Below are 12,695 nucleotides of genomic sequence, written 5' to 3'. Positions count from 1 at the left end.
TTATCTTAATACTTTCAAATAATTAGTTCGTATAGTTTTTCACCCTCCTAAAACGAAATCAGATATCATAAACTTAAATCTACAGTTAATTGTCGCAGAGTTCTATAATTAAAATAAGAATGGAAGCTATAAATTATTTTTAAAGTATTGTGTTTGTAATTACTTGTTTGAAATTAAAGAAAATTATCAAATATTATGAACATGAAGAATATTAAAATTAAAAAATTGAAAATTTGTTACATATATTTTTGATATATTTTGAAATTAATTAAATATTTTTATATACAAATAAAAAAATGAGGTACCATGTCATTGTTCTATTTAAAACTTTTTAAAAAGACAACAGACAATTTTAATTTTTTTATATTTCTGTGTTGAAATACATAAACAAATTTATTTGATTTTTAGTTTGAAATTATTCTTTAAAACTTTTAAAAAAAATGAATCTCTCTCTAAAGATTAAAATCTCAAATCTTTTTCAAGACTGGCACATTTTTCATTTTTTAAAGTGAGATTCTATTTCGAAGAATTTAAAAAAGATTCATAGCCGCTGATGGTATGCGTGCGTGCGTGCGTGCGTGCGTGCGCGGTCGTGTGCGTGTGTGTGCGTGCATGTATGATAAAAATAATATTTCTACAGAAGTCTCTATGAGTATTTTTATACAAAACTGACTCCTGTTCACTTGACTTATCATTACTGTTTTTATCTATCTCAGATCGGAACAGCAGAAACGAAAAAATATCCTATCTGTTTAAAGAAAAGAGGCATGTTAAGTTGAACAGTACAAAGGACCCCACATGTTTCTTATGGATTCTCGATCAAATCTTCTTATATTTTGGGAAATTGTAGTTCCAAGTGTCCTAATTAAAAGTCAATGGGCGCGTTCTCCTAAAATTAATAAGTTTTCGAGATACAATTGTTCAAACTTGGTTAATTTCTATTTTGGATATTGGACGATATAAATAATCTCGATCCCACATGATCCACAGATTTGAAAGAAATATCTAGATGTATCTTATAACATGCGAAATAAGGCTGCCATAATTGCATTTTGCTTCACGATCTCAAGTGTGGCTAAAAATGATAATAAGGAAATTAATGATAAAAATAATAAGTAAAATAATGATAAGTACTATCATCAATAGAGCCCGAATTTTTCCAATGACCATTGTACCGATCCAAGTTTAATAGTAGCACACGTTCCACACGATTCTTCCCACTGTTACTCAACCTGGATAATGCTAAAAGTCGGAAAATGTATGCACACTAACTTTATTCATATGACATTACTCATTGTTTATTTTTAACTACAATTGAGATCGCAAAGCGAAATGTAACTATGACAGTTTTATTTCGTATGTTAAAAGGTTCATTTTTTTTAAGTCTGTAGGATCATGTGGGATCAAGATTGTTTTATATCGCCCAATCCGAAATATAAATTAACCAAGTTTGAACAGTTATATCTCGAAAACTGTTAATTTTAGGAGGTCGCGATTATTGATATTTTCAATCAGGACACCTGGAACTGCAATTTCCCAAAATATGAGAAGATTTGATCGAGAATCAAAATAAGAAACGTGCGGGATCTTTTACCCTTTTTAGAAAAAGATAGAAAAAAGCATTAAGGGTACATACTTTTATTTAAAAAATTAAAAAGTAAAATTAATACAAGAACTTAAATGTCTATAACGGGCGAAGCTAGATATTTAATGTTTAAATAATTCTATGTGAATTATACTATAATAAATGTATATGTACGCATATACAGGGTGTTCAAAAAAGGTTGGGACATCTGTGTTACCGGTTCGAGAGCCTTCGATCTCCTGACACAGTGACAAAGATACTTATTTATTAGCCAGTTCGTGACGGTACAATGGGATCGCCTCGTGTCCTCGCTCGTTGCTCTGCGCGCTCGAACTAACTGTGTGATCACGCAGCCGAATTGAGGAGCTAGCGAATCCACATCGATTTCCGATAACTATTGGTCGCCGCGATCAGCATAGAAACAAGCGGCGCATGCGGATCGAGGCAACAATAATTCGTTACAGTTTTTCATACCTATTTTTCGACATTCGCACGCGGAAATACACAAATGCGGATTCCGATGTCAAGATCGCTCGAAAGTCGAAACAATATACAATACAATGTGTCATACGATTTAAAGTCTCACACATAAATAATCTAAAGTAATTTTGAACAACTTGAATATCTCGGAAAATATAAGTTTTACAGAAAAATGTTTCAGACAAAAGTTGTATGGTTAAAAAAAATCTATTACTGATCTTATCAGTATGACCTTGGGTGACGTCACCAAGCTTAGGTCTAGGTTACATCGATTTTTTTAAATGAAACATTCTACTTTCCAGATTCTAATAACTGGTGTAACTCAAGAGCTTTTCAAAACATTACAATAAAGTTATTTTTCATAAAGTACTTTTCGAGTAATAAGGCTTAAAATTTACAATACCACTGGCATTAGCATTACGCAAGATATCCGACTGACGGCTAAAACCTCTTAAATGTGAAATCGTTGTTCAGGATCATGTCCTGAATAATATTTGTTAAGATCAAGGTCATACTGGAGATAATTTCTCTTATTTCTATTTTTACTTAAAAATGAATTTTCAATGCAAAAATGAAAATAAGTGAAACAATCTTCAATTTTAATTTTAGGTTTATTGTTCCCTTAAGATATAGTAATACACATTTGATCGTGTTCCAATGTGCTTTTCCAGGTTTTTCCGCAAACGAACCTAATATCGATATTACCGAACTTAAATCGGGCGTGACTTGATACGCGTATATTAGATTTCCTAATGCTTCTTTATACGGAATTTTCAACCGCATTTGATTCGACTTTTTCACTCGATTTCACATTCTTACTAAGCTGTTGATTGATGTCCCGTTTTCACAGGTTTGCAGTCTTCCATGTTGAACTTCCTTAAAATTTCTTCGATGTAGTCCTTTTGATTCAGCGTTATTTCTTCTTGTTTCGTTGAATATTGACTCAAGATCCTAGACACTGAATCTAAGTTTCTCATTTTGAATTTTTTCTCTAGTTTATTTATGATAGAATCTTTCAAAGTTTTGTTATTTGAGAATACGAGCAGATCGTCCACATATGTGATTAGATAGATGATGTTTCCTTTTTCTCCTTTTAGTACATACATGCTCCAATTCACCTTCGAATGCTTGAATCTTAATTCTTGTAAAGTTTGATTCAGTTTCCGATTCCAAGCAAAGGAACTCCTTGTTTCAATGCATACAATGCCTTCCTTAACCTGCAAACTTTGTTTTTATTTTCTTTTTTTACAGTTCCTTCTGGTAGCTCCATATAAATCTCTTCTTCTAGTTCACCATTAAGGAATGCCATTATCACGTAATGATCAATGTCGTAGTTCTTGCTAACAAACATGCATCTTGAAGTGTTGAATCTGATTACCAGGCAAAAAGTTTCGTGATAGTCTATGCCCCGCACCGTTTCTATCCCTTGACAATCAGTCTAGCCTTGAACCGTTGAGATCCGGCTTGAGGATGCTATGCTTTATCTTGAAGATCCAACGTGTTTTCAAAATTTTCTTGCTTGTTGGCGGAGAACACAATTCCCAGGTTTTATTTCTTGTTAGTGTGTCCAGTTCTTTCTGCATGGCTTTTACGCCGTTCTTCACGGTAAATGCGATACCTGTAAGTACTTCCTTTACACATGAAGGGTCTTATTTCCATCGTTCATGCGTCACCTTGAAAGTGATGAAATTAAGCCATTGCCTTGGCTTTGGAAGATCTGTACGTCGCAGAGCGGCTTGTCTGTCGTTTGCAATATTAGTTGGATCATCGCTATCACGTGTTCCTTCTTCATCAGGGATTTCATAGCCGTCCACTAAACTGCTGTCTCTTATTTCGGCCCCTGCTGAATTTGCTGCATCTGTTGTATCTCTTGTGCTTCCTGTGCAATTTCCTGGACTCGTGCCCCATCTCCAATATCTAGATCTTCATCTTCAAAGTCTTCCGCTAAAAGGATATATCATTAACTTGTTTTCTTCGCCTTCAATGTCGATCTGTTTTCTCGGATATCTTTAGAAGATGATGTCCTTGCTCTTAAAGATTTTTTCTGTCTTTTCATTGTATAGTCGATAACCTTTTGTGTGCTTCAAATATCCTAAGAACAAGCAGGATCTCGATTTTTCATCCCACTTGTGACGTAATTTTTTGGGAACGTATGCAAAAGCCCTACAACCAAAAACTCTTAGACAATTAATTTTGGTTTCTCACCTGACTAAATTTCGTATGGCGTTTTGCCAAAAAGCCTCTTCGCTGGCGAACGATTGATGAGATATACAATCGTCGCGCTTGCTTTTGCTCAGAACTTTTTCGGAAGATTTCAATAAGTAGCGTGCCTTTTCCTTCACAGTGCAGTTGCTTCGCTCCATCAATCCATTTTGCTGTGGAGTGTAGGGGATCGTTAACTGATGTATCTCTTCCTCTCGGAGAAATTCCTTAAATAGTCCACTCACATATTCTTGTCCGTTGTCCGTATGCAATGCCCGGATCCGATGACCGCTACGTCTTTTAATATAGGCCTTGTACGTTTTAAATGCATCTAAAACTTCGTACTTGTTTTTTAAGAAATAGATACTTAGTTTTCGTGAAAAATCGTCAATAAACAAGGTAAAATATTTTGCTTCTCCAAGTAAGGCCTCTATTGGCCCGCACAAATCCGAGTGGATGAGTTCCAGCGGTTTAGACGCTCTCTGGTTATTCCTTGTCACCGGTTGTTTTGTCTGTTTTCTCTTGAGGCAAATGTCATACGGTTGCTTTTCTGGTTCATCAAAATTAAGGTCACGTGCGTGTCTGTCTTTTAAAAGTTTCATGCCATTTCTATTTAGATAGTCTAACCTCTTATGATATGCTACACACCACTATCGTTTTTCTTGCAACTGTACGCTGCATTCATCAGTTGCACTAATCAGTAAATATTGTTTATTGCATTTGCCATTGCAATGATAGTCCCACTAGTGTTATTACACAGTTACGTTTGCTGAAAGTTACATAATCTCTCTCGGTTATCTTTGACACCGAAAGTAAATTTACACTTAGCTCCGGGACATAATATACATCACGTATCACAATTTTGCTAACTTTGTCTTTTACTTTTTGTGGATATCTTTATAGTTCCCTTTCCTTCGACTCGCAATCTTCTGTTATCCGCGACAGTCTAATGCCTTAGGCATTAATGAACTGAATGCCTTCTTGTCTGGCATGATGTGCATCGACGCCGCGGAATCAACTATCCATTGTTGATTGTTTGTTTGTTCAACACCACTTTAGTATTCGAATCAGTCTTTTTCTTTTCACGATCAAACTGTTTCTTATCTTTATTTTCTTTAGTCTTTTGTCTCTGCTATCCTTCTTCTTGCTTCTGCACTCGTAGACACATGTCCGAACCTGTCGCAGTTCCAGCACTTTACATTTTTTTGTGGCGAAATCTTTTTGATCTTTCATCTTGACGGACCTAGAAAGGTAGATATTTAGGCACAGAACTCTCTTTCTACTTCTATTGGTCGAATTATATTTCAGGAGAAGGAGGACAGTAGTGTATTCTTTAAAGACAGGAACCATCACAGAAGTATTGACAGTACGCTAATTCTAAATTTATATTATTAATTATTACATACAAAATAAAATTTGAAATATGATTTCTACGTGTATTTTGTGCAAAAATAACATACTGAGTACAGATGTATCAATTTAACGCCTCAGGGCCCTTAATTACATGATTCACTATTATCCAAGTATCGCTCTATCTCTTTCTAGGCTTGCCAAGATGGTTTCGATACTAATGCTCTTTCCAATACTATATATTGTTTATAGTCATCGACATTATACTATATTAATCATTATATTGTATTTTAATCTTCGTAACTATTTTTACACAGAAATCTACAGATAAGTGCAAAAACTAAATTCTGGAACAATAATACAGCGTCGAAATCGTGAAATGTTAAAAAAATATCCGAGTAAAAACTGTCAAAGTCGAAGAAAAAAAATCATTATTTCCCGAGTTTTATCCTAAAAAATTCTAAGATTTTTCCATTTACATCTACATATATATATAAATTATGCATATTAATTATGCAACCAGAAATGACATTAGTTGTATTTACAGCTATAATAAAATATCAAATTAGTAATACATAGATATAAATATGATTTAATTTTTGCCCAAAACAAGAGGATAGTTTTTTTGATACCTTTAATTTATAATCTATTTTATCAATTGTAAATATTGTTTTATTGAAAAATATTCTATTCAAAATATGATTTGATTAGAATTTTTATTGTTTTTTGCTTTTGATGTTATAATTTGAGGTAGTAGTGATGAGTTAACAGGAGGATCGATTCATTATATTTACATAAAGTTGTCAAAAAATTATTATAAATAATATTTATAGTTGATCAAAATGATTTACAAAAATTAATTTGTGATATTAGATAAATAAATATTTTTTTAGATTTTCATTACTTTTGTCGTTCATTAATATTCGAACATTTAATGATTACAGATATGAAGAAGTTCACGTTCCTGCTCTAAAACCGAAACCATTTGCAGATAATGAAAAACTGCATCCAATTGAGCAATTACCTAAATATGTGCAACCTGCTTTTGATGGTTTCAAGACGCTGAATCGTATACAAAGTCGTTTATATCAGACGGCATTGGAGAGCGATGAAAATCTACTCCTGTGTGCTCCAACAGGAGCTGGTAAAACCAATGTAGCTTTGCTGTGCATGATGCGAGAAATTGGAAGACACATAAATGCTGATGGTACAATCAATGCAGATGAATTCAAAGTAATTTATGTTGCTCCGATGCGTTCGCTGGTGCAAGAAATGGTCGGCAATTTCCGCAAGCGATTGTCAACATATAATCTGACTGTTTCCGAATTAACGGGTGATCATCAATTAACACGAGAACAAATTGCTGCTACTCAAGTAATAGTATGTACCCCGGAAAAGTGGGATATTATAACAAGAAAGGGTGGTGAAAAAACTTTTACATCATTAGTACGATTGATTATTATCGACGAGATTCACTTATTGCATGACGAAAGAGGTCCTGTTTTGGAAGCACTGGTCGCAAGGACGATACGAAACATCGAAACTACTCAAGAAGATGTGCGTCTTGTTGGTTTATCGGCTACATTACCCAATTATCAAGATGTTGCAGCATTTTTGCGCATTAAACCGGAGACAGGACTATTCTATTTTGACAATAGTTTCCGGCCTGTAGCTTTAGAACAGCAGTATATCGGCGTTACGGAGAAGAAAGCATTGAAGCGTTTCCAAGTAATGAATGAGATCGTCTATGAAAAGACTATGGAACACGCTGGCAGGAATCAAGTACTGATATTTGTGCACTCACGTAAAGAAACCGGAAAAACAGCACGTGCTATTCGAGACATGTGCCTGGAGAAAGATACTTTAGGTCAATTTCTTAGGGAAGGTTCCGCGTCGATGGAGGTTTTGAGAACAGAAGCAGAGCAAGTAAAAAATCAAGAACTTAAAGATCTGCTACCATATGGTTTTGCGATTCATCACGCCGGTATGACTCGTGTGGATCGTACGCTAGTGGAGGATCTCTTCGCCGATAGACACATACAAGTTCTCGTATCTACAGCGACTTTAGCTTGGGGTGTTAATTTGCCGGCTCATACAGTTATTATCAAGGGTACTCAGGTGTATAATCCGGAGAAAGGTAGATGGGTAGAGCTGGGCGCTTTAGACGTACTGCAAATGTTAGGACGAGCCGGTCGACCGCAGTACGATACTAAAGGCGAGGGTATCCTTATCACAAATCATAGCGAGCTGCAATATTATCTGTCGCTTTTAAATCAGCAATTACCCATTGAATCGCAATTAATCAGTAAGATGTCCGATATGTTGAATGCAGAAGTAGTGCTAGGAACGATCCAGAATATCAGAGATGCGGTTACCTGGCTTGGCTATACTTATCTTTACATTAGAATGCTTCGTTGTCCCAATCTATACGGGATAAGTCATGACAAATTGAAACAAGATCCTTTATTAGAGCTCCATAGAGCTGATCTAATTCATTCAGCTGCAGTCGGATTGGATCGTAGTGGCTTAATTAAGTACGATCGCAAATCTGGCAATTTTCAGGCGACCGAATTGGGTAGAATAGCATCTCATTATTATTGCACTCACGAAACGATGTCTACGTATAATCAGTTGCTGAAGCGCACGTTGAGCGAGATAGAATTGTTCCGGGTGTTTTCACTGTCGAGTGAGTTCAAAAATATAAATGTCAGGGAAGAAGAAAAACTAGAGCTGCAAAAGCTGATGGAAAGAGTGCCAATACCGGTGAAAGAGAGCATCGAGGAACCAAGCGCGAAAGTCAATGTGCTATTGCAAGCATACATCTCGCAATTGAAACTTGAAGGATTCGCTCTTATGTCTGATATGGTATTTGTGACGCAATCTGCCTCACGTCTCATGAGAGCTATCTTTGAGATAGTTCTGTTCCGTGGGTGGGCACAATTAGCAGACAAATGCCTATCTATCTGTAAGATGATCGATCGCAGGATGTGGCAATCAATGTCGCCACTCAGACAATTCCGTAAGATGCCGGAAGAGATTGTGAAGAAGATCGAGAAGAAAAACTTTCCATGGGAGAGACTGTACGATCTGGGGCCCAATGAAATTGGCGAATTGATCCGCGTGCCGAAATTAGGCAAAACCATTCACAAATACGTCCATCAATTTCCAAAGCTAGGCTTGTCCACGCATATCCAGCCGATTACGCGTTCCACTCTAAGAGTTGTGCTGACTATCACACCGGATTTCCAATGGGATGAGAAAGTTCATGGTATGTCGGAAGCGTTTTGGATCTTAGTCGAAGACGTAGATTCGGAGGTAATTTTGCATCACGAATATTTCTTATTGAAGGCCAAATACGCAGCTGATGAACATGTAATTAAATTCTTTGTGCCAGTCTTTGAGCCTTTGCCGCCACAATACTTTTTACGCGTTGTATCCGATCGGTGGATTGGGGCGGAGACACAATTGCCTGTAAGCTTTCGACATCTGATATTGCCTGAAAAGAATCTTCCGCCTACGGAATTACTGGATTTGCAGGCGCTGCCGATAACAGCGTTGCGAAATGCTAAATTTGAAAATATCTATTCTGCTTTTCCACAGTTCAATCCAATTCAGACGCAAGTGTTTAATGCGATTTATAATTCCGACGATAATGTATTTGTTGGAGCACCCACAGGTTCAGGAAAAACAACCATTGCGGAATTTGCAGTGCTAAGGTTATTGACGCAGAATCCGGAAGGACGTTGTGTATATATGGTTAGCAAAGAGGCTTTAGCTGAATTAGTCTATGCTGATTGGGCAGCAAAATTTGGTCAACAGTTGGGAAGAAAGGTTGTCCTACTGAGCGGCGAAACAGGAACGGATTTGAAGCTACTTGCTAAAGGACAGATCATTATCACCACGGCGGATAAATGGGACGTTTTATCACGTAGATGGAAACAACGGAAAAATGTCCAAAACATCCAGCTGTTTATCGTGGATGAATTGCAGTTGATTGGTGGTGAAGAAGGCCCTGTGCTAGAAGTTGCATGTTCGCGAGCACGTTACATCTCTTCGCAGCTTGACAAACCTACTAGAATAATAGCATTATCGGCTTCATTGGCTGATGCCAAAGACGCCGCACAGTGGTTGGGTGCACCGGCAGCTGCAACCTTTAATTTTCACCCTACTGTGCGACCGGTACCTTTGGAGTTGCACGTGCAAGGTATAAATGTCACCCATAACGCATCAAGATTAGCTGCCATGGCAAAACCAGTATATAACGCAATTCTTCGACACGCTGCACATAAACCGGTGATCGTATTTGTACCAACTCGTCGACAAGCGAGATTAACAGCCATCGACTTGCTGACATTCACGGCGGCTGAAGGTCAACCCTCGAGATTCTTTCACGCGGAAGAGGCTGACATTAAACCATTTCTCGATCGAATGAGTGACAAAACGCTGAAGGAAACTTTGTCGCAAGGTGTAGCTTATCTTCACGAGGGTTTATCGACCGACGATCGTCGTTTAGTTGAGCAATTATTTGACAGTGGAGCCATCCAAGTTGCGGTTGCCACGAGGGATCTCTGTTGGGGTTTATCTATCAGCTCCCACCTTGTCGTAGTCATGGATACACAGTGCTATAATGGCAAGACACATGCCTACGAGGATTATCCGATCACAGACGTTCTGCAGATGGTAGCGCGAGCTAATCGTCCGTTAGAAGATGAGGATGCCAAATGCGTACTATTGTGTCAAAGCTCAAAAAAAGATTTTTTTAAGAAGTTTTTGAATGAACCATTACCAGTAGAGAGTCACTTGGATCGCCGGTTGCATGATCACTTCAACGCGGAGATTGTGACGAAGACGATCGAGAACAAACAAGACGCGGTCGATTACCTCACGTGGACTTTTCTGTATCGACGACTCACTCAAAATCCTAATTACTATGGCCTGCAAGGTGTCACACATCGGCACCTCTCAGATCATCTATCCGAGTTGGTCGAGAGCACGTTAACTGATTTAGAACAAGCTAAATGTGTCGCCGTGGAAGACGAAATGGATACCTTGCCTCTTAACCTCGGAATGATTGCTGCCTATTACTATATCAATTACGCTACTATTGAATTATTCAGTCTGTCTCTTAATAACAAGACGAAGATCAGAGGTTTGCTAGAAATTATTTCAGCGGCTGCTGAGTATGAGAGCGTGCCAGTGCGACAAAGAGAAGAAAATTTACTAAGAAGTTTGGCTGCACGTTTACCTCATGCTCCACAGGCTGCTAGAATGGCCGATCCTCATGTGAAGGCGCAACTTCTTCTGCAAGCTCATTTATCGAGGATACAGTTAGGCCCAGAATTACAAAAGGATACTGAATTGGTATTGAGCAAGGCCGTAAGACTGATACAAGCTTGCGTCGATGTCTTAAGTTCCTCTGGATGGTTAGCACCTGCCGTTGCCGCTATGGAACTTGCGCAGATGGTGACGCAAGCGATGTGGTCCAAAGATTCTTATTTGAAACAACTGCCGCATTTTACAGCAGAGACCATCAAGCGCTGCACCGACAAGGGCGTGGAAACTGTATTTGACGTCATGGAACTTGAAGATGACGATCGAAATCGGCTATTACAGTTAACGGATGCGCAGATGGCAGACGTGGCCAAATTCTGCAACCGATATCCTAATATTGAGATGTCGTATGAAGTACAGGAGAAAGACAAATTGCACAGTGGCGGCACAGTAAATGTGATCGTACAACTGGAACGGGAAGACGAAGTAATTGGGCCGGTAGTCGCGCCGTTTTTCCCGCAAAAACGTGAGGAAGGTTGGTGGGTAGTGATTGGCGACCCGAAGAGCAACTCCTTGCTCTCTATCAAACGTCTGACGTTACAACAGAAGGCAAAAATCAAGTTGGATTTTGTCGCTCCTGCACCCGGTCAGCATTCCTACACTTTGTACTTTATGAGTGATGCTTATCTTGGTTGCGATCAAGAATACAAGTTCATCATCAACGTCGGAGAATACGAATCAGATGCTAGTTCCGGTTCAGATTCTGATTGAAATCATTAATAACTAATAAATAAACTTAATATGCTATATAGTATATACTATTTTTTTGTACCATATGTAGGTATGTCAAAAGTATTACGATATCATTCATACAATATTTTTTTTATTTATTAACAGTATCAGAGTAATCTGTACTAGTAGAAATTATAATTTCCTTTATTGTACAAATTCAATTTCAAATATTTTAATTGTCTTTCAATTGTTCTTATTCTAACAGCACATATGTGAAATAAAAAAATTGTACGCCTTATTTTTTCTTATTTTTTGTGGTCCAATGGATCAATGAAAAGAGGAATGGCAAGGAAAAGGAGAGGGAGGAAGAGAGAATTATACAACGTTATAATAAAGATATAACTTATTGTTATTAATAATCTCTTTGATACGGTTACAAGTTCTCTTTATTTTCGCAAATTCGTTTTTACAACGACCGACCGCGCATACCGCGCCCTTTTCCTTCTTTTGCATATGTCGCATAGTGGGATGAATTCCGAATGTAGGTAGACAAAACCCTTGAAAAAAAAATTGTCAAAGAAGTTACAAAACCGCATATATACACATCTCATACTTCTATTGAAAAGATCTGCACAGCGTATGACAGTCGAAGCACATATTATATCAAAATTTGAACTGACGCGATTCCTTGTGCAGCTGTTTGTAAATTAAATTCTAGCGCCTAAATAAAACAGCATCTAAATAAAGCAAATCCCGTAGTTGTCGTATTGGTATATTTTTTTTCTTCTAGGTAAATGTGTATTTTGACACCATATTTTACTTTTATTAAAGTTTAATTTTTCACCGTAAAAAATGACGATTTCTATAAATGTTTGTCATGATAGATATGTATTTCAGGATATTAAAGCATAGATAAAAAAAAGCGCCGATAAAAAAATCGACTTTTACCAAACTTTTAAACATGAATTTCTATTCTTGGTGATGTAAATATAAAGCCACAAAAAATCGAATTTTAATTTTTTTTTAGTTTTCTTGTTATTTCAAGATCAATCCTTATAAAGAAATACACGGGAAA

The 12,695-nt window shown here is 37.2% G+C and overlaps 1 protein-coding gene across 1 annotated transcript in view; it reads left to right on the top strand.

Annotated features, from left to right (window-relative positions):
* LOC108746504 (putative U5 small nuclear ribonucleoprotein 200 kDa helicase) overlaps positions 1–12,395 on the top strand; it is a 36,369-nt gene extending 23,974 nt beyond the window's left edge. Inside the window, exons 6-7 of the mRNA XM_018483320.1 lie at positions 1,385–1,448; positions 6,562–12,395. Of these exons, the coding sequence (XP_018338822.1) occupies positions 1,385–1,448; positions 6,562–11,659 (5,162 nt within the window). The 3' untranslated portion in view covers positions 11,660–12,395. The remainder of the gene's footprint in view (positions 1–1,384; positions 1,449–6,561) is intronic.
* The last annotated feature ends 300 nt before the right edge of the window (positions 12,396–12,695 follow it).

Source organism: Trachymyrmex septentrionalis, unplaced genomic scaffold (assembly GCF_001594115.1).
Source record: "Trachymyrmex septentrionalis isolate Tsep2-gDNA-1 unplaced genomic scaffold, Tsep1.0 scaffold175, whole genome shotgun sequence".
Taxonomy (NCBI): Eukaryota; Metazoa; Arthropoda; class Insecta; order Hymenoptera; family Formicidae; genus Trachymyrmex; species Trachymyrmex septentrionalis.
Note: the sequence above shows the minus strand (reverse complement) of the source record. Positions and strands in the feature narration are given on the sequence as shown.